This window comes from Pantherophis guttatus, chromosome 2, assembly GCF_059756535.1.
Source record: "Pantherophis guttatus breed Tessera chromosome 2, ASM5975653v1, whole genome shotgun sequence".
NCBI classification, from domain to species: Eukaryota; Metazoa; Chordata; class Lepidosauria; order Squamata; family Colubridae; genus Pantherophis; species Pantherophis guttatus.
The window spans coordinates 204,893,224-204,916,351 of NC_142064.1; the positions used below are offsets into that span (position 1 = coordinate 204,893,224).

The 23,128-nt window shown below is 44.8% G+C and overlaps 1 protein-coding gene across 18 annotated transcripts in view; it reads right to left on the minus strand.

Moving 5' to 3' along the window:
• Positions 1–23,128, minus strand: part of UIMC1 (ubiquitin interaction motif containing 1) — a 105,773-nt gene that overhangs the window by 24,586 nt on the left and 58,059 nt on the right. For all 18 annotated transcript variants that reach the window (XR_015732603.1, XR_015732602.1, XM_034442522.3 and 15 more), the window contains 4 exons: positions 21,695–22,828; positions 9,757–9,821; positions 2,234–2,322; positions 1,185–1,264 (listed from right to left, as the gene is read on the minus strand). Coding sequence is in view for 16 of the 18 variants with exons in the window: in XM_034442522.3 (XP_034298413.1) it covers positions 1,185–1,264; positions 2,234–2,322; positions 9,757–9,821; positions 21,695–22,828 (1,368 nt within the window). In the remaining 2 variants the exon portion in view is untranslated. The remainder of the gene's footprint in view (positions 1–1,184; positions 1,265–2,233; positions 2,323–9,756; positions 9,822–21,694; positions 22,829–23,128) is intronic.

Consider the following 23,128-nt stretch of genomic DNA (forward strand, 5'->3'; position numbering starts at 1 on the left):
TTTATACTTTCTTTCCAGGGAAATGTCATTCCAATGAATTAGCGCCACAACAGAAATTCCTCCCCCTCCTAACTCCAACCCAGAACCCATTCATAAAATATAAAGGACCTTCTCCTAATTAAGACCAGCCCAGAGCCCTTTTAGACCATGAGCACTCGTTTATTCATTGATACACTCTCTCATACAGCCCCAAATTCTAGCAGACGAAGGGCACTTGGCCAGAAGTGCCTGAGCTACGTATTACCATGTCTATGACAAGGTTATGCTGCCTTTATATACCATAGGCACCTTTATATAGGCAGACGCCCTGTGGAGGTTGGAGGCTGTAAGAACGAGTTTTTCGCATCTGAGTCATCTTGTCAAGCATTCTTCAATCCGCTGCATTTGTGTAACCTGTCAGAACAGCACTTGGAAGTCCTTTTGATCTCCCCCTCCCCCTTAAATTGCAATCTAACTAGGTGTCTTTACCAGAAACAGCAACTAAAGTCAGATGTCATTGTTATGACAGCTGCATGCATGGTGACTGCAGCGCAGATACACTGAGAGAAGAGAGAGAAAACTCAACACAACAGCATTCATCTGGTGATAATGATACAAGCAAGAGAAGATTTTCTCTGGGTTAATTTAGAGAAACACCTAAGCTTGTTAAATGGAAGCACTAATACGAACATAGCAATCAATCCAAAATTCGACAGCATCATTCAAACCAGCATTGACACCACACATTCTGCCCACTCTGTTTCCATAAGCAACAGTGGGAGTTTAATCTCACTGTGAAATCAATTTTGCTCTCATGCTTGTAACCCCTTTGTTCAGTGTGAAACATGAGCCAGGAGCAACTGGTTCCCCTTCCATAGGAGCATCCAGTTGTATCCTCTGGCATATTTTAGCATATTACAGCTCACAAAAGCGCCGCAGCGATAAGTGTTGCACCCAAAATGATGAATGTGAGAAAGTCAACAGAAAACCCTTAGCTAACAAGAATTGTCATAATCATGGAGGAGAAATTGATGGTAAAAACGAAGAAAACACCAGGAGGCCCAAGAAGAGAGCGCACATTTCTGGACAAGATTTTCTAGCAAGCTGCCTAGTTTGCAAAGCAGCTCATTTTGGAAAATGGGTAAGAAATGAGACTCTGCATTCCAGATGCTTTACTGGCTGTTATTCCCTAGAGACTTGCTTACCTGCAGAAAGACATCTTTGCTGGATGAATGGATTTCTCCACTCTCAGACTCAACAGCTTGTGATGGACTCTGCTGGGTTTCTGCAACAGAAATCTCCATGTTAGCAGCGGCGGCGGCAGCAGCCCACCCCCTTCCTAGACTCTGTAAGCCCCCTCCAACCCCCTCTCCCTCCCTCAGCACACTCCACACTAGCTGATAAAACGTATCCCATTTGCTTTACAGTGTCTTCACAGTTTCTAAACATTTTTTAGACTTGTCACAAATGTTAGCAGACAATGTGCAACAACACAGCTGAAGTAGAAGTTTAAAGCCATAGTGCAGCTATGTGTAGATAAAACTAGTGCCGCTCTATGGCTAAATGAGAAACGGGGAACAGTAGGGCATGTAAACTGTACACTGTTGGTGCAAGCTGGTGAACAGTATTATGCGAGAATAAAGCCCCTCAGCTCAGCACTACATAGCTGGTAATTTTCTTTGTATCCTATCTATGTTTCCCTCAATAAAAACCTTATCCAATCATCTGTAGGAAACCCCAGAATTAAACCTAATCCTGTGTCAAATATACAATTGAAAAAAAGCTTGCTTTAAGAAAATAATGTCAGAATTAGATTGGCTTTGGAAGAAAACAGTTTAACCTTGAACCATTTCACTGAATCAAGTTATTCATTCAGAACTGGGAGGAACAAGTATGTCATTCAGTCTCTGAAAGACAAGATCAAGAGATCGTGTTCCATTATACCTAACTAAGAAAAAAAGGTCACTATAAACAGTTACTGAAATAGTACTTATTCAAAACAAAGCAGCTCAGCAAATAGTACTTATTTCATCCTCAGTCTGGTGCCAAGCAAACAATAGAAAAAGGAAAATAATGGGGCTAGAGGCATCGGCAGGCAATATACCATGGAAGCAAAGGGCTTATTGGGGGGACAGAGGACGGGGGACAATGTCCTGAAGTCTCAGATAATAATAAATAATATGGGCCTGCCTGAAAGGAAAGGACATAACCTTTCTGACTCAAAATTGCAAATAAACTGTCACAGAGGTCATACCAGGGCACACAGTGATTTCCTCCTCAGCATGATCCTCTGTGGCAATGTCTGGGTTCTTCGTATTGTCCAAAGGAGTCAAGGCACAAATGCTGCCAAAACACAAACACATGATAAATCAAAGTCACAAAGCATTCTGGCGACAAAGCAGATGGAATTCTGTAAGCTCTGCTTATTCAAAGAGGGTAGCAGAAGAGAATGCAAAGGGGGAGGGGGGAGAGAATCTAAAAAAAGAAAGAAAGAAAACGATTTGCCGCCCAACCATGTCCTAAAAGCAATGTGCAAAAGGAAGGCTGTTTACTGAGATCTGTAAATGCTTCTTTGATGCTTTCTAGTCCTGGTCACAGGAATATGCCAGGTAGCAAAACAGCCTTATGCTTAGTGAGTCACTCCTTAAAGCAGAACAGAGTAGGGATCTTTTTGACGATGAACGCTTCATTATCCATATTTTACTGATCAGTTTTTTCTGTATCATCACTACACTCAGAAGACAGGAATCTGACATAATTCAAAGTTTCTGTATAGCAAAGTCTTGCCAACATGAAAAGAGCATTTTTTTTCTATGCTACATTCAACTTTGCCTGATTCCTCTCATTTCCACTTTCCGGCAAAGTCATGTTGTCTCCATGTCATAAGAGAAAGAGGCTAGCTAAGCTACTATGACATAACCGTCCTTTCATACTTCCCGTACGTTCGGTGTAGTTCCCTTGCTGGAGCGATCAAATATGCAAGTGTATATATATATATAAAAACATAAATCCTAGTATTGACTAAAGAAAAGAGTTACTAAATTCAGCTACAAGCCTTAAGCAGACAGAAACAGCCACCGCCAATTTATGATAAATAAGAAAACTCTAATGGAAAATCATGTGACTTCTCTCACTCTTTAAATAAAATATAATTATTAATAATTATTAAATAATCATTTAACATCACTATTAATAAAACTATTTTAAACCAGTTGTTATGGATCCAAGCTCCGTGTAAACCATCAAGATTTACATCAAAATGCCTCCTGCTAAACAGTTTGCTAGGACATTTATAAAATGGGCTAATCAATTTGAAGTCCTCATGCATTGCTTGCTACGTCAAGTATTTCCTGGTAACAAAACCTGCAATCATTTATTTAAATCTCAATCTAATGTACTTTGCATAAGCTAGGAAACAACAAAGTTGAGGGGCCCACAAAAATCAGCAGAGGGACACGTCTTTGGGAGAAACCATTCTCCAGCTAACCAGAAAGCGTCAGTCAGGCTGGGGATACACCTCGTCTAGCGTATGACCGAGTCTTGCAATTTTAAAGCTCCGCCCTTCCGGATGCCCCAGTTCTTCGGCTCGGTCTACGCGTGACGAGACGTGTCTTCACCTTCTGATCGCCTTTTATGGCTTAGGCATTGGCAGGCCGATATGCGCAGCAAGTGGCAACTGGCCTCCTCTCCCTACTCTTCTGGACATTTGTTCGGGTCCTCCTTGGACCCTTTACTCGTTGAGACCAGAGATCGTCGCAAAGTTCTGCCTCCGGCTTCCCGCAGGGGAGATCCTCCTTCTTCCTCCAGGTTCCAGTCCTTTCGGACCTCAGGGGCCTCTTCCTTTCAACCTCGTTTTCAACGAAGCTTCTCTTCCAGACCCCAACAGGACTTCCAGGTCAGGTCGGGGGCAAGATTCCCCCCTCGACGGTCCCTGGGTAGGAGGGGAGGGCGTTTTTCTCGTAGGTCTAGATAGGTTCCCTTCCTAGGCCCCCATTGGAGGTCGTCTCTCATTGTTTTCCCACCAGTGGGAGATCTCCACCACCGATTCCTGGGTGCTCAACACTATTTCTCAGGGTCTTTCCCTGGAGTTTTCCTCCCCTCCCCCTTCCCGCTTTATTCCCTGCCCAGTTAATCGTGACAAGACGAAAAGGGCTCTTGTGGAAGCGGCTATCTATCACCTCCTAGATATTGCCGCTATTGAGCGGGTTCCCCGATCGCAGCAGGGTCATGGTTTTTACTCCCGTCTTTTTGTTGTCCAAAAGTCCTCTGGTGGGTGGAGACCCATTTTGGACTTAAAATCCTTGAACCGACACATTAGGTACCGTCGGTTCAAGATGCAATCCCTCACCTCTATTTTAGAATCAGTCCGTCCTTCGGATTACCTGTCATCAATTGATTTAACGGAGGCTTACCTCCACGTTCCCATTTTACCTGCTCACCGTAGATTTCTTCGTTTTGCCTTTAGAGGCTCTCATTATCAATATAGAGCGTTGCCCTTTGGGCTGTCCTCAGCCCCTCGGGTTTTTACAAAAATAATTTCCGCCCTCGTGGGCCACATACGCTCTTCCCCTCTGCGTCTCCAGTTTTATTTAGACGACATTTTAGTACTTTCCTCCTCCCTTTCAGAAGCACGAGTTGATTTGGTTACCGTCCTGAATTCTCTTCAGGCCCACGGTTTTTCTATTAATTGGGCTAAGAGCCACCTTTCCCCCTCAACACGCATACTCCACTTAGGCGCCCTCATTGACACGGTCTCTTCCACTGTGTCACTTTCCACTGAACGCCAGGCTAACCTTCGTACCCTGGTTCTCAGGTGTTTACTTGACGGTTCTGCTCCCATCTTGACCCTCTCTCGGTTATTGGGCATGATGGTGTCCTCCTTCGGCATTACTCCATGGTCCCGTTTACATAGCAGGGACCTCCAGTGGCTGCTGCTACCCTTCCAAAAGTCGTTTCAGGACATATCTCCTCGTCGACTTCGTCTGCCTCCGCATGTCATCGACTCCCTTCGTTGGTGGACCTCGACCGCCTTGTCCCGCGGCTCCTGCTTCTGAGAACCTCATCGGGTTCAGTTAACCACGGATGCCAGTCTCTCGGGTTGAGGGGCCCACCTCCTTCATCACATGGTTCAGGGCCGTTGGTCAGCCTCGGAATCCCGGCTCAACATAAACCTGTTGGAACTCCGCACAATCCGTCTGGCTCTCCTTCATTTTCAGGACCTTTTAGTAGGGAAAGATGTACTCGTCCTGACGGACAACACTACTGCCAAGGCCCACGTGAACAAATTAGGGGGCACTCGCTCACGCACCTTGATGGCCAAAGCTCAGCTCTTGGGCATCTGGGCCCAGACCCATCTGACATCGCTGCGGGCGGACCACATCTCTGGTGCAGCGAATGTCCAGGCAGACTCCCTCAGCCGGAATCAGGTGGATCACAGAGAGTGGTCGATTCCATCTTCCTTATTCCGGGAGATCACGGCCAGATTCGGAACCCCTCTCGTAGACTTGTTCGCTTCCAAGACGAACCACCAGCTGCCCCGATATTTCTCGAGATTTCTGGATCTTCAGGCGGAAGCCACGGATGCCCTCCGCAGCCATTGGCCTCCAGGCCTCCTTTACGCCTTTCCACCCCTTCCAATAATTCCCAAAGTGCTCCGGAAACTACTTCAAGAACGAGCTCAACTACTCTTGATCGCTCCATATTGGCCCATGTGCCCGTGGTTCGCGGACTTGATGACCCTGTCCGTCGCTCCACCGTGGAAGATTCCCGCCTCCAAGATCCAATTGTCTCAAGGGGTTCTCTTCCATCCGGATCCGGCCTGGCTTCGCTTAACCATTTGGCGGTTGAGCGGGGCATCCTAACTGCAGCCAGAGTACCGTCCCCTATCATCTCAACTATCCAGGCGGCCCACCGTCCTTCTACGATTCGCGTATATGATTCTACATGGCGTTCCTTTGTTTCCTGGTGTACTTCAGTTTCTGTTGCTCCTACTGATGCCTCCATCTTGCACGTTCTTTCCTTCCTTCAACGTGGTCTGGACAACGGCCTCGCCCCCAACACGCTGCGTCGCCAAGTGGCTGTCCTGTGGCTCTCCTGATCCCATATCTTGCCATCCTATAATTCACGACTTTCTACGGGGTGCCACTAACTTACGCCCTCCCACCATTCACCGATACCCGTCATGGAATTTGAACAAGGTTCTCACCGCTCTGATGTCACCTCCATTCGAGCCTCTCCGCTCTGTTCCTCTCCGATTTCTTTCGTTGAAGGTATCTTTCCTGGTGGCGATTACCTCCGCTCGCCGCATTTCGGAACTGGCGGCGTTATCAGTTCGGGCGGATCTCTGTATTTTTCATACAGACAGAGTAGTGCTTCGCCTGGATCCGGCCTTTCTAACCAAGATAAACTCAACCTTCCACAGAGCGCAAGAGCTCATCCTTCCAGACTTTTGTCCTCGCCCTTCACACCGTCTGGAACGATCTTGGCACACTCTCGACGTGCGACGAGCTCTGAAGATTTATATAGCTCGGACAGCCGCACATCGCAAGTCAGAGTCACTCTTTGTCACCTTTCACCCTGCTTCCATCGGGTCCCGAGTTTCAGCTTCCACGCTGGGACGATGGATAAGAGCCACCATCTCCTTGGCCTACCGCCATTCGGACTTACCTCCTCCTCACAGAATCACGGCTCATTCTACCAGGAGCACTGCAACATCGGCGGCCTGGTCTACACAGGCATCTCTGGAGGACATCTGTCAGGCGGCCACCTGGACATCTATCAGCCCTTTCATCAGGCACTATAGAGTGGACTCGTTTGCCTCGTCCGATGCTGCCTTTGGCAGACGAGTACTCCAGGCCGTCCACCTCTCCTGAGAACCACCGGAGCCGTCTCGCCCACCCGGGTACATCAGGCTTTGGTATGTCCCCAGCCTGACTGACGCTTTCTGGTTAGCTGGAGAATGGACGTTGGTCTTACCTGATACGTCCCTTCTCAGCATGTAGAAAGCGTCAGTCAGTCCCACCCCTCTCTCTCCGGTCCGGTGGGAGGTTGGGGGGGGTTGTATACTAATTCTTTCTCGTTACAGGAAGACACGTCTCATGAGCCTGCACTTCGCCCTCGACGAAGAACTGGGGCATCCGGAAGGGCGGAGCTTTAAAATTGCAAGACTCAGTCATACGCTAGACGAGGCGTATCCCCAGCCTGACTGATGCTTTCTACATGCTGAGAAGGGACGTATCAGGTAAGACCAACGTCCATTTCCAAAATTATTCCAGAAGCTGAAGACTCAAAGAGCATTTGAAACCCACTGATTTGGGTGCCGTGCACTGTCCAGCACAGGGTTCTGTTGGCAAAGGGCCACTTGCCAGATGGTAGCATTTAATGTGCACAAGACTGAGAATAGCGTGGCTACTGTTAGTTCAAGGCAGATGAACTTTCTGATGAAATTAGATGTCACAGCATGAAATGATCAGCCTTGATCCCAGAGGTCTGATGAGGGCAGCCACCGACTGCATTATGAAGTTCCCAGGACTTCCGATTAGCAAGCAAACTCTACTGCATCATCCCTGCTGTGGTTTGAAAAATGTGCAGGATACTAATCCTTTACTCAAACTCTGGGGAAATGGGAAAAAGACTGATGGCTCTGCATTATGACCATTTGAAATTTAGATAAATGCCACCCCAGAATTAGGGCTGTTCCAATTAAATGCTAGCTAATGAATACTTCCCAAATAATGTCACAGTGGAGAAACAAAAGTTTTTCCCTCCTTTGCTCTTTCCCTTTCAGTCCTTCCTGACACTAATGATGACAAAGAAATTGACCCATCATTGAATACCTCACTCCCAAAAGCATTACTATAAAAGACAAACCAACAAATTCCTTGTGCAACTCTGTACATATTATTCCTTTCTTGCTGCAGGGTGGGAAGAGTTATCACATCATTTAGTCTGCTCCTTCATACAACATTCAGCCAAAATGTTGTTAGATCAATGAAAACAGGATATCAGGCAGTGAAAAACTGGTGGCTTCATGCCAAGGCCACTTAATTATAGGACCTGGGAAAACTAACCTGAGAATTAAGTGACTTTTCCCAGCAAGCGTCTGATCGAGCACAAATATTGGGACTTTCCTGGGAATTTATTTCATGAAACTTTCCCTGACCTGTGCCATCTCTTCAAATGGCCTTCATTTTCTGACCATGGTGGAAAACTGTTCTAGCTTGCATGTTTCATTCTTGCGTTAAGAAGCTTCAAAGAAGCAGACTTCCAAGAATATATTCTAGAAATGGTCATTTCGCTATTCCTGCTAAAGAAGATATGTAGCAGTGACCCAAATGTAAAAAGAAAGCAGCTCCCAGTTCTTCTGTTTCATTTTCTGAAAGAAATAGAGTTTGAAGCTCCCAAATTACACGTGTCATTCGCTTGTATTTTAATTGGACTTCCAAGAACATTGTTGTCTCAAGGAAACAAATATTGTCACTATTAGGATAGGTTTTCTTAAGATTTCTCTTCTATTCTTTCCATTTCATATTCATGCACCTGTGTGCATACATGCACACACACACAATCACCATGCCTACACATGGACTCTGAATTTATTGCTGTCGCTATTCCCGAAAGCCTACTGCTTTGAGCAGCTATGTCAAATTAAGTCATCACATTTTTTGGCCAGGAGCTGTACTTATGAAAAATCTTTGTTGCAATGCATATTTCTTCCTTTATATTTTAAAGAATGGGGCATATTTCTGATGGCTATTCTCTTCTGCTGGACCATACATGCAGTATAGGTAGTTTTGCTTAATAACCATTCATTTAGTGACTGTTTGAAGTTCAACAGCACTGAAAAAAGTTACTTAAAGCCCTCGCACTTATGACCACCACAGTTCACGTGATGCAGAATCAGACATCTGACACTCGTCACACATTTATGACAGTCACAGCATCCTGGGGTCATGTGATCACCAGTTGCGACCTTCCCAGATGGCTTCAGACAAGCAAAATCAATGGAGAAGCTGGCAGGGCAGGTCGCAAGTCACAGTCAATGTCTCACTTATGACTACAGTGATTCACTTAATGACTGCACCGTTTAAAGATGAATCAATAAAGGCTGGAAAATACGATCACAATAGTGGTTGTAAGTTGAAGGCTACCTGTAAGAATGATAATGCATACAAGTAGTCATCAACTTAGGACCACAATTGGGACCAGAACTTCTATCACTACACAATAAGCTCTTTAAGTGAGTCATCATGTGACAGAACCCGATTTTGCAACCTTTTCTGCCAGTTATTAAGCAAATCACATGATTATTAAGTGTATCTGGCTACCCCCATTGACTATGCTTGTTGGAAACTGTCTGGAAAGGTCGCAAATGGTGATCACATGATGCTGCAATCCTAAACACAAGACCAAGCCCCCAAATCATGATCATGTGATTGTTGGATCACTCTGAGAGTCGTAAGTGCAAGGACCAGTCATAAGTCACTTTTTTCAGTGCCATAACCCCAAATGGTCACTAAATGATCGGTTGGAAGTTGAGGACTACCTGTATACAATTTTCACACAACAGGACAAGAAATTGTCTACCACATTTAATCACCATGCAAACAAGAATGACATACCTGTGTACAACTACCACATCCTTAACTTAATATAGTCTGCACTCTGAAATAGTGACAGGTACAAGACAGAATTTCTGGGCTACGGCTTCCTCAGAAGCCATGAATCCAGGTAGTTTCTCTCTTACAGAGTCAACAGTGATGAAATATATCTCCTTACCTTTGTGTAATCTGTACAGGCTCCCTTTCTTCAAGCATATCTTCTGCAAACAGCACTTGAGAAGCCTAAGAAGCAAAAAAAAAAAAAACACCCATAATTATTATTTGGCTTGTTAGGGTGTGTGTAAAAAGTATTTGTTGCTTGTGCAACGAGCAGAGCAGAAACACACAGGGAAGGAGATAAACGTGCAGCTCGTGTGAGAAAAATACTTTATATACAAGATAATAAGCAGTCTCGGTGTAGGTAAAACAGTCCAAGGTCATAAACAGTAATATCAGTCCAGTAAGTATCTTTCCTTACCAAAGCAAACAGACTTTAGTAACTCTTGGTATACAGTACCATATAATAATTCAGTCTAACACCAATCAACAGAAAGACGCAGGAAGCAACAGGAACATTCAGGAACAACAAACGCTTCTCTGCGCTGCTTATTTATGCACTGTAGCCTAATTACAGGGTTCAGCAAACCCTGATTACGTGGCTCAGTTGTTTCTTAAAGAAACAGATATATTGCCTGACCAACAGGTTAGGAGTAAGCTACAAGCTGAACCTAACATGGCTATACCTTATAATATCGACTATATTATGGGTAGTCCTTAACCTATAACAACTGTTCATTTAGTGACCGTTCGAAGTTACAAGAGAACTGAAAAAAATAACAATCATTTTTCACACTTACAACCCTTGCGGCCTCTCCACAGTCACATGATCAAAATTCAGATGGTTGGCAACTGACTCATACTGACGATGGCTGCCGTGTCCCGGAGTCATGTGTTCATCTTTTGTGACCTTCTGACAAGCAATTCAATGGAAAAGCCAAATTCACTTAACTGTGTTACTAACTTAACAACTGCAGTGATTCACTTAACAACTGTGGCAAAAAAAGTCGTAAAACAGGGCAAAATTCACTTAACAAATGTCTTGCTTAGCAACAGAGCTCAATTGAGGTCATAAATTGAGGACTACCTGTATTACACATCTAAAGAGATCCAAAGATCACCTGATTTCAAAATCATAAAAGTGAGAGCAGATTCCAAAAGGAAATGGTTGTCTAATACTTGCTGGTAACTCCTTAAAGAAGCTGGGTCTTTTCCTGGGAATTATGGCAGGAGGTCCATACATTCTTATTCCCCTAGAAGTGTATTCAAAGAGGTCCCCTTCAAATCAAATCGCTACAGAGTCCTCATAAAAGCTAGAAGAAACTACCATCATAACTAATTTTCCATAACTAATCTCTTATCAAGAAGGTCTGCATAATAACCAGAAAGCCAAGAATTGTAACAAAGAAGGCATGCTCTGTTGGACAAGTTGAGATACAGTGAATAATCGTAATAAAAGCTTGCTTTCATGATATCTGAACTCAAAAGTTAAATTCAGAAGCAAGAGTGTTATAAAAGCTAACTCTAAAAAAGAACCAATCTGAAGAATATTAATGCATTTCAGATACTGAATGCATCACTTTATTGTCTAAAACAGAAATACAATCTTGCAAAATGTTTTGTGAATAAATATACCCTGAAAAATGAAGTCCACATCAGAATTAATCAGTTGGATGTAAAGTTGACAAATGGATTATTATTTCATATCTATAGACATTAGTGAGATATTAATTGTACTAAATGCATATTCTGAAAAGTAAATATGTTTTACTATACAAATTTTAAATGAAGTGGCTTTCTGGATTTGAGAATTCTTCCAGGGCCAGGTGCTAAATATTTACTTTTCTATGTTTTTCTACACACAAAGCTTTTGGGTGTAAAAGAATAAGAAAACAATCTGAGAGTAGAAAGCTAGAATCTCTAGCCTGACAACTGTCACACACCTTAATTCTGACAGACTTTTAACCTTATTCTGCTCAATTTGTGACTATGTTTTTCTTTTCTCTTTTTCCAACCTCCCCACTCCCACATTCATTCATTCATTCATTCATTCATTCATTCATTCATTCATTCATTCATTTATTTATTTAATGTTTATACTGCCCTTCTCCCGAAGAACTTAGGCCGGTGTACAGCCATATTAAAACAACATATACCCACAAAATTTAAAAACAGTTTAAAATATATTAAAAATTTGGCCTTTATATTAAAAACTACAAACACCCAATTAAAATTCATTTTCTAAGCCAGCCCGGCCTGTTGGAACAAAAGAGTCTTAAGGGCACAGCGAAAGGTACATAGGTCGGGGATCATGCGAATCTCCGGGGGCAGTTCATTCCAGAGGGCAGGTGCCCCCACAGAGAAGGCTCTCCCCCTGGGTGTCGCCAGTCAACATTGTTTGGCCGATGGCACCCTGAGGAGTCCCTCTCTGTGGGAGCGTGTTGGCCGGTGGGAGGCTATCGGTGGCAGAAGGCGATCTCGTACATACCCAGGTCCTAAGCCATTTACATTTTCCTTTCTCTCTTCTTCCTATGCCCCAATTTTTTTTTTGTCAACCTAAGCAAACATACTGTGAGTTATCCATTTTGGGGAAAGAACATGGCCCTAAGTATAAGTGAGGACAGATGCTATACACAAATTTCCTTTCTACTATGTTTCAAGAGCAGAGTCAATACTATGAGAAAAACTTGCAAAGACTGCTTAAGGGGGAAAAGCAAATGACCCTAACAAATATACTTTTCCAATGTGTATGTGCCATCAGGTGACATATTTGAATCCTTGGCAACTGCCTAGATTAGGCCCATGGCAAGATTTTTGGGAAATGGTTTTGCCTTTCCTCCTTCCTAGGGCTGGAAGAGAGAATGATTGGCCCAAGTCACCCAGCTGACTGCATGCCTCTGGTGGGACTAGAACTCACAATGTTTTTTGGCTTCTACCCGGAGGCCTCTACATCAAACTCTGCAAAGAACTTCCTCTTACAGTCTTAAGACTGTAGAGCAGACTAAAATACAATAAAAATGACCACCCCCAAATTTATCTTTCTCAGTTCCCTTTTTAAAGGGAAAGTGCTTATTCAGATTCAGAAAGGTTAATGTTTGTTCAAATCAATCCCAGAAAATAAATTAAGAAACTGACTTGCTTCCTTAGCAAGAAACAGGCATAATAATTATTCCTAATGTTAAAGTAGATAGATTTGAAGCCTCTTATCCCCATACCAAAGCATCCCCTCTCTCTCTGAAATAATTGTCCTCAATCTAGATGATTAAAGGTCTGAAGACTAAAACATATGAAGAACAGTTGCAGGATTTGGGTTTGGCTAATCTAGAGAAAAGGAGGACTAAGAGGGACACGTTAGCAGTATTCTAGTATTTGACAGGCTGACATAAAGAGGAGAGAGGGTAAACTTATTTTCCAAAGCACCAAAGGGCAGGATAAGAAACAATGGATGGAAACTAATCAAGGAGAGAAGCAATCTGGAATTAAGGAGAAACAGTGAGAACAATTAACCAGTGGAACAGTTTGCCATCAGAATGGACGTTGCTTACCTGAACGTCCCTTCTGGGCGCGCTGCTGGAGAATCCAAAAGCGAGGGTTATTCATCAGTTCAGTAGTCAGCACTGAATGTATGTGTCTTTAAATTTCTGTAGACATGCCTCCTTTGTACGTCAGAGGCTCAGTTTTTGTTCACGAAGAAACAGTTCAAGGAGACGTGTGAGGTCCAGTTCCAGCAGCCTGACCGGGCGGGTTGGATTCTCCAGCAGCACGCCCAGAAGGGACGTTCAGGTAAGCAATGTCCATTCTCCAGCGCGCTGCTTGGAGAATCCAAAAGCGAGGGACATGCCCAAGCAAGTTTTAATTAGGGTGGGGCGGAAGGCTGCACATGCGTGACTGGAGCAGAACACACAGATTGCAGAACCCGCCGGCCGAACGAGGCGTCTACCGAAGCGAATGAATCAGCTTTATAGTGGCGGATGAACGTATTCAGCGATGTCCATGTTGCTGCCTTGCAGATGTCAGCGATGGTGGCCTGAGTCACCCAAACAGCCGTGGTGGATGCACTTCGTGTAGAATGCGGTAAAATCCTGCCGGGAACTGGCTTGTTCTGAAGCATGTATGCCTTGGAGATACAGGCCTTCAGCCATCTCCCGATGGTGGACAAGGAGACCTTTTGTCCCATCGTCATGGGCAGAAAAGAGACGAACAGCGCTTCCGACTTACAGAAATGGCGAGTCCTCCGAATATACCTGCGCAAGGCCCTGCGGACATCTAAAGTGTGCCATTGGGCCTCTCGCGGATGTCTCGGGTCCGGGCAGAAGTCCGGAAGAACCAACTCCTGTTGACGGTGGTAGAGGAAATTGACTTTTGGCAGGAACGACGGGTCCAGTCGAAGAACCACCTGGTTAGGGTAGAACGTGCAGAGGTCCTCGCGTACGGATAGGGCGGCCAGCTCGGAAACACGGCGGGCCGAGGTAATCGCGACCAAAAAGGCAGTCTTTAAGGTGAGAAACCGTAGGCTGATGGAACCTAATGGCTCGAAGGGAGACTGTATAAGTACTTGAAGGACCAAGGACAAGTCCCAGATCGGGTATCGGTGGACGGCTGGAGGTCTCAGGTTCGCTGCACCCCGGGAAAACCTCAGATCCTCGCGTTGTGCAAGAGAGGCAAGTTGTTTTTGTTCGAAAGGACTGTAGACAAGGCTGCCACTTGTCGACGGAGCGTGTTCGGGGCAAGTCCTTTGTCCAGGCCATCTTGGAGAAAATCTAACACCTCAGAGACAGATGCGGATGTAGGGTCCACATGGACCCTGGAGCACCAATTGCAGAATGAAGTCCAGGTGGCGTTATAGATGCGGCACATGGAGGGATGCCGTGACGCCTGGATAGTAGAGATCGCCTTCCCTGAGATGTTGTCCCGTCTCAGAAGGATCCTCTCAAGCGCCAGGCGGTCAGCTGCAACCATTGAGGTTCTGGATGCAATACGATCCCCTGGCTGAGAGAAACCCTGTCATCTGGAGTGCGCCATGGAGGGGCGACTGAAAGGTTCAGCAGGTCTGCGTACCAGGCCTCCGTGGCCAGTGGGGAGCGATGAGTAGAACTTCTGCCTTCTCGCACAGGATCTTGCGGACGAGTCGCGGAATGAGCGGAATCAGGGGAAAAACGTATAGCAACCCCAGAGGCCAGGGAATTGCGAGTGCGTCGATCCCCTCCGCATGCGGACAAGGGTGGCGAGCGAAGAACCGAGGGAGCTGGGCGTTGTCCCGATGGGCGAACAGGTCTATGACGGGAAGCCCGAAGCGGTGGGATAGCTCGCGGAAGATGTCCGGGTGAAGACGCCATTCCGAGTTGTCTATTTGTGTTCTGCTCAGCCAATCCGCGGTTATGTTTGTCATCCTGGAAAGGTGTTGTGCTCGGAGGGAGAGGAGGTGACACTCTGCCTAAGACAGCAACTGGGATGCCTTGTCCATCAGCGGTTTCAAGCGAGTGCCCTCTTCGCGGTTCACGTGTGCCATTGTTGTCACATTGTCCGTCCGGACCAACACATGGTGACCCTCCACTGATGTCTGAAATTGGAGGAGAGCGAGGCGAACCGCACGGAGTTCGAGCCAATTGATATTGTTCTGGCGATCTGTCAGCGACCAACTGCCCTGAGCAACTTGGGACTGCATGTGAATGCCCCATCCGGTCAGGCTGGCATCGGTTGTTATCATGAGACGATGTGGCTCTAAGAAGGCACATCTCTTCGTCAGAGCCGATGAGGTCCACCAGCGAAGAGACCCACGGACCTCCGTCGGGAGGGGTACCCGAGCTGTGGAATTGCTGCAGCGGGAACGCTGGTACAGGAGCATGAACCATTGAAGCTGTAGACCATGAAAATGCGCCCACGGGACAATGAAGATGCATGAAATCATCTTCCCGAGAAGACGAGACAGTCGCAAGAGAGGGACGGACTGGAGCGAGAGAATTTGGCGAATCAATGTCCGGATGCTGTGGCATCGATCTGGGGACAGAAAAACCAGCCCGTTGCTGGAATCTATGATGGAGCCCAGGTGTAGGATCCTAGTAGTGGGGCTCAAGTGGCTCTTTGGCAGGTTCAAGGAGAAGCCGTGTTGCTGAAGGCAATGGCAAACTGTGGCCAGGTCCCGTGTGCCGTGGGTCTGTGTGGATGATAAGATGAGCACATCGTCCAAATAACAAAGTACTCTGATTGGCATCTGTTGAAGATGTGCAGCAACGGCAGACAGGATCTTTGTAAAGGTCCTGGGGGCGGATGAAAGCCCGAAAGGCATCGCCTTGTACTGAAAGTGCCGATGATTGTAAGAAAAATGGAGAAACTGACGTTGAGAAGGGCGGATTGGGATGTGGAGGTAGGCCTCCTTGAGGTCCACGGAGGTCATCCAATCTCCCTGCCGAATGCATCCCAAGATAGATTTCAGGGATTGCATTTTGAACTGGTGATATAGTATGTATTTGTTCAGTTCTTTGAGATCGAGGATCCCCCGGCAGCCTCCGGAATGTTTTGGAACCAGGAAAAAGATTGAATAGAAACCGGTCCCACGGTGTTCTGTGGGAATTGGCTCTATGGCAGAAATGTCGATGAGATGTTGAATTTCCACCTCCATCAGTCGACGTTTGGTTGGGTTGGACGACACAGGACACTGAATGAACCTGTTGTGGGGGCAGAATCGAAGCTCCAAGGTCAATCCCAGCTGGATCGTCTGGAGCACCCATGCGTCCGACATCGTAGATTTCCATAGAGACGGGGCTGAACAGTATAACTTACGGTCAAGACTGGTAGGTGCCGGCAAGGAAGACGGCAGATTCCAAGATCGTTGTACAACTTCTGTGAAAAGTTGAGGACACGGAATGTCTGTTCAGCCTTAGGAATGTTAAACAGAGTGTCGTGCGGCTGTGATGTTGTTGGGGGATCAGAGAGACCCTCCGAGGGTCATATGAGTAGAAGCTTTTGCTTTGTGAAGCAAGGACTTAAATAGAGACAGTCGAAATAGGCCAGTGAAAGCCGGTCTGTCAGGAAGGAGATCGTCGTCATCGGAAAAGTCCATGTCCCTTGGGGACTCCTCATCCTCCAGTGAAGAGTCCTCAGCTTGTGCAGATTCCAACTGAGGCGAATAGCGGTCTGCCGGGTCATTGGAATGAGAGACCTGAGGAGCCGGAGGAGGTGGTGGAGGAGGTGGTGGTGGTGGAAGAGGTGGAGGAGGAGGAACAGCCACAGAAACCGGCCTGTACAATATAGGTTGGTGTGCACTAGCTGCCAAAGTCTTGGATATAGTTTGAGAAATGATATTCTCGATGTCACAAGCTAGCATAACATGTGAAGTTTCCCCCCGGGCGGAGCCCCACAGCTGTGGGGGTGTAAGTAGCCTCCGGAGGAGGGCGCTGAGTAGGTGGTCGAGTCTGAGACAAATCCACCGGAACTGCAATGTCGTGCGAGACGGCAGTAGGAGGATGAACCACTGCAGGTATTGGAGAAGATTCGATCACCGGAGAGAGACCCTGGTACACAGAAGGCATGATTCCTGAATGGGGAGCAGAATGCACTACAGTGCCGGTAGGGGGCATGGTTGCAGGCGAGGCAGTTAACTGAGCCTGTCGTTGAGCCCGATCAAATTGTCGCTCGAGCACCTTATGGCGTCTGTTGGCATCCTTGGCGGCAGCCGCAGAAGATGTACGACTTCTCGTTGAGATGGCCGGAGCGGTGGTATTCCCGGGCTTATCCCACTTTTTTGTCTTTTTTCTTGCAGGACCTGGAGAAGCTGGAGCCTCAGAAGGTTCAGAACTGTGCTCCAAGTCGGAGGAAAGCTCGCAGTCAGACATGTTGACAATGCTGAAGACACGAGGAGAGCAAGGGTAAGTATGCATTTGTCACAATGATATATTAGACATGCCTCATTAATTGAAGCTTCCCTTATTTTTTTATTTTATTTTATTTATTATTTTATTTTATTTTTGTAATATATATATATATCTATGATATAAATTTTTCACATTTACAGAAGGCTGTTTGGTGACAGCAACTCCCCCCCTTCTTCTTCTTCTTATTTTTTTTTGTTAACACAGACTGACTCAAAACCTGTGCCAGGAAAAAACAAATACCAGCCAGGCAAGCATCAAGAGGGGGCTGCATTAATAATAGTGACATAGTATAAAATCCCCAAAGACAGTACCCTGCAACAGCCTTGCTAACAGCAGAGGGTGCCAGAGCAGTCACTTTATTATTGCTGCTACAAGGAAACTGGCTCTTAGCAAGTAACAGCATGTTACCTCCAGCCATGGCTTCCGTGCTGGCAGGTACACTTATCAGCCCCAGTTCGCCATAGTAGAGCTGTAAGGGGCACAGAAAAGGGCGCAGGGAAGCTCCTGCGTGGCTGCGGCACTATTGCCGGGCAGAAACTATCGTCGGGAATCAGTCTGCAGCTGCACAGCTCCTTCCCGGTAAAAATTGAGCTACAGGCTTACAGCGCATGCGCAAGCCTGTTGCCGAGCAGAATTTGGCCAGAAGAGCTGAAAACGTGCTCTGCCATTATGGCGGCCTCGTTCCACAAGCGTTAGAGAGAAAAACACCAGAATCGGCTTTAGCGACGATCCGCTCCTTCCCCCACAGCATAATGGGCGTGCAGCTACTCAAAAGCAGCCCTCGCGCCAGAAAACAAGCGATCAGGAAGAGTGTACCACTGAGAACAGGGAGGGACTCTAAAGCGGCAATTTATGCTTTAAAAATACTCAAGTTTGCCGCTGGGAGCAGGGCAGGGACTCATTAGCCGCCCCAACAGACACGATTGGCAAATTAATCAAGAAGAAGGTACCCTGGCAAGGCAGAGCTTCTTATTAATGGGTAAATAGATATGGCCAGATAGGATGGAGGCCAGAAGACTTACCCAGCCATTGACAATGAGGAACAGAAGAAAGGAAAAAAATTTCCTTATTAATCCCAAACAATTCGAAATATCCAAATCGAAATCCAAAATCAAGGTCAAGTCCAATCCAAGTTCAAAATATGAGAATCCAAAAGCGAAGAATTTATTCAAAAGTCCAGACACCAGAGAGAAGCAAAAAACAAGTCTGATTAGCTGACTGAGTGAATAAAAACTGAGCCTCTGATGTACAAAGGAGGCGTGTCTACAGAAATTTAAAGACATACACTCAGTGCTGAGTACTGAACTGATGAATAACGCTCGCTTTTGGATTCTCCAAGCAGCGCACTGGAGAAGTTGTGGTGCTTCATCACTGAAGGTTTTGAAGAAAAAACTGGACAGTCCCTTGTCTGAAATCGTACAGCAGGGGGTTGGACTAGAAGACCTCCAAGGTCTTTTCCAGCTCTATTCTGATTGATTGATTGAATCCCAAGGAACTGCTCATAAAATGGAGGAGAAATTCACAACAATTTCATAGGAATGCTATTTTCAGCAGAAATCTACATCTGCTGCAACATCTTGTTTCACTCTAAGTCTGGACAACAAATAAGAAAAATGTTCACCTGTGTCAACATAAGTATCTGCTTCTTCCTGAAGAACATATGGAGCTTGAAAGAGTCACTCAAGCACTTTAACCATTTTAACAGCATTTCATGTAATCACAGTGAGCAAACAATCACTAGAGAAGACTGACAAAACTGTAGCTGTTGCCTTCATTAACTATTTTGCAAGTGAGCAAATGCAAGCTGCATAGTTAAATAGGCCCGCCACTAATGCAAACCATCCAAAAAAGCACCTTGCAGATTTTACATTTACAACTTATTCACCTATATTGTAATATCAACAAGTGGCTCAACCAAGCAGCTGGCTGATAGCATCTGCTTGGACTGAACAAGTAAGGAGACATGTTGGCACTTTAAATACATTAGTGCTTCCACTACTGTCAACACAAAGGGCACTGAAACTGTGACAAAGTATGCTGGTAGGTAATTACGACAAAGAAAAATACGATGCTCAAATGAAGCTTAAAACATGGAAAGTAGCCTTTGAATTATCTGCCCACTGCCTCCATGTTCTATTTCATGTGGAAGAAAGAAAAGCAATGTTAAAAATTACCTGTCGTGAAGCATATTGTCAGACTTGGCTGCCATCCTGCTTTTACTTCTCTGTTCTACTATTATAAAGTCCTTTTGTGTCTATTTACAAGTGAGGGCTTAAGCTTTTTGCATTCTAATTGTATTTTCAAGTTTCCCCAATTATGCCATTTGTCTCTTGGGGTCCTAAAGCAATTTTAAATGTCAAGACCATTATTCCCCAACTTGAGCTGCATAAAAGGCTCAAGAATTCAGCAGTGATGGTGGCTTTCTGTGCATTTCACTTGCCAAAATACATTCCAAATTAAATATGGTCAGAAGTTCCAAGAGAACAGAGACAGTTTGACCTTAAACCATTCAGGTCATTGCCAGCTTATCATAAGTAAGTAAAGAAATTGGGCACAAAGCCAAGTGTTTCTCTTTGCAGGTCACCTTTAAGGTTGTTTAAATATAACCACTTTGGATCCAAGTCTGTGAGATCTAAAGCACAACCTGTACCACACTTCTACTTCTAAAAGAATATGCAGACGTGACAGATTTTCTTCAGAGTGTTCAATATTATAAGGCAGAATATAAATATCACAAAACATCTTTCCATCACCAGGGTAAACAATCAAATATACTTGAAAATAGTAACAACAAGGTTCAGCTTCAGTCAGAAGATAAAGTTATACATTGATCTAGCAGCGAAGTCATTATGAAAAATGAGGATTGAAAAAGGCTGACACAAACTTAAAATACAACAGCAATAAATATTTCACCTGACTAGCAATGGGTTTAAGACACGGTGGTGACCGAAAGCTGCCTCCTGCCCCTGAAGAGAGAAAACCTGACACCTAGCGGCTACTCCATAGATATTTAAAGGACACTTTCAGCAAACGAAGCCAAGGATTAAGCTTAGTTCTGGCCTCACTGCATAAACTTCGACAGCTAAAGAGATTATGAAGTTTTCCTGGATATGCCTCATTTTTTTTTATCCTGTAACACAATGAATGAAAAGGAAAATGCACTGCTCAAAAATGCAAAGCAGAAACACAGAGGAAGCATGAAAGATTGATAGGTTTGGGAAATGTAATAACTCCAGAGGACAAAGCAATAAAACAAATTCAATAATATAAATTAAAATTTCAGTTCAGAGTAGCAAAAGTTCACAGCGGAAAGCAAACCATGTTCCACCACAACTGTCCGAATATAAGACCATACGGGATTTCACATCCTGCTGATTCTAATATATAGAACATAATCTAGCCATTATTTTAGCAATACCCCTTGATCAACAATCCAGAGCACTATATTTGTTATACAGCGCTGTGCATTTATGAATGTAATTTTAATTACACTGTAAACTAAATCAGTACACAGATAGTCCTCGACTTACAACCATTCCTTTAGTGACCATTTGAAATGAAAAACAGCACTGAAAAAAGTGACGCATCACCGATTTTCACACTTATGGCTACTGCAGCATTCTCATGGTCACATGAGCAAAATTAGGGTGCTTGGCAACTGGCATGTAATTATGACAGTTGTACTGTGCTGGGATCTTGTGATCACCATTTGTAATCTTCCTAGCTTGGTTCCAACAAGCAAAGTCAATTGGAAAAGCCAGATTTGCTGACTGATTGCATGATTCACTTAATAACTGCAATGATTCGCTTAATAACTCTGGCAAGAAGGCTTATAAAATGGGGCAAAACTCAAAAAATTATCTTGCTTAACAATATTTTTTGGCTCAATTGTGATAATAAATCGAGGATTATTTGTATTATTAAAAGCAGATTTTCAGAGGACTCTAATGGCTTCAGAATCCCTGAAGCATCATTAGATAACATTCAGTACAGTAACTGGCAATTCACAGCTCCCATACAATTACTTCTTTGTGTCCCCTAGAATTCCCTCTAACCTTACCTTAACTGCTGAAAATCAATAGCATAATTTCCTGCCATTTTGATCTAAGAATGCGCATGGCAAAAAAATGCTTAGCCACTCTGCTCTTTTTTTGTTGATTCATAATTATCCAGGTAGGGCAAATTTACCTGAAGAGAGCTGCTTGCTGATTCATCTCCACACTCAGAGTTTCTTCCCTCTGCTACATCCCCTGCTGGATGTTTGTAAGACTCTCCGTTTACTCGGGAAAGGAGCCAAGCAACATTATCGGGTTCCTTTTTTTCATCCATGTCTTCCCCATCTTGATCATCAGTATCTTCTCTTTGTCTTGATGTTTCCTTGTCTTTTGCAAATTTACTTTGTCTCAAGGAACATGAATTAGGAACAATTGGTTCTCCAAACGGCTTCTTCTGCAGGAGCTGCCGCTGAGCCTGTTTCAGGCTTTTCTGGTAAACCTCAAGCTGGCACATGATGACTTGAGTATATTTGTTAGGATCTATTCCTTTGGGGCAGAATGGAACACCCCAATAATAGTGCACCACGTCCGGTTCTTCATGTTGGCATTTCTCATCAGTCCAAGGAAGTGTGCAAATTGCTGGGGCGCTTTCTGGTAGACCAGTCCTTTCTATAAGCTCAGAAGAAAGCAGTGTATTTTTGCCATGCTCAGCCTGATCTCTGAACTCAGAAGGACTTGTGTCATGATCAAATGTACTCTGTTGCTGGGCTTCCTTCTGTAGGACTCCTGGGCAGTCAACATGAAGGTTTCCTTTTAAGTAATTTTGGGAATGTTCCATTTCTTTGCTTGTTGGTGTTAGAAGGCTGCATTTTCCCATAAAAAGTCTCCGGGGTTCCAGCTGCCAAGACCTCCGAGGTCTTTGGGGAAAGGTGGGACTTAGAATAATAGGTAACTCCTCTTCTGAACTACATGATGTATCACTGGAGCAGTTCCCAGCTGGTGAGGAAGTGCCTGATCTTGCAAAAGTCTGGCTCTTCCCCGGAGATACAATTATGCTAGAAACTAGTGAGCTTTCAACTATGTCCTGGCTTAACCTTGTCAGTACTACCAGAGGACTCTTGGTGACATGTGTCTCTGTGTTCTCATCAGTTTTGTCACTTGGAAAGAGGGAGCTGCACTTAGAGCAAGGAGACTCAGAGCAAGGAGGCGAAACTGCAAGGAGCTGAGAATCCTCTGGTCCAGATGGGTGGTTTTGACCTGGAGACCCTAATGCCTCGGAAAGGAGAGGCAAGGGAGCAGCAGCAGCAAACTCAGAAGCCTGGCAACTCTGCAGGAAGAACAAGAACATGCATAAAATGAACATGATTTGCATGTATGTATATATGTATTCTTCTAATTATTGAATCAAATTGACTGCTGTTCTACACAGTAAAAAACATAAATGATACTTCCACATTAATCTGCTTGGTGATAGCCAACAGTGAAATTAGATATTATGCATCAATAAGTCCATTAGCACAGTAAAGCTTAACAAATATATTTGTTATATTTGCTTTCTTGTCAGACACTTTGTCGAAGACTAGGATTCCAAGTGAAGTTGGAAATAAACCAGCCTTGGAGAAAAGTC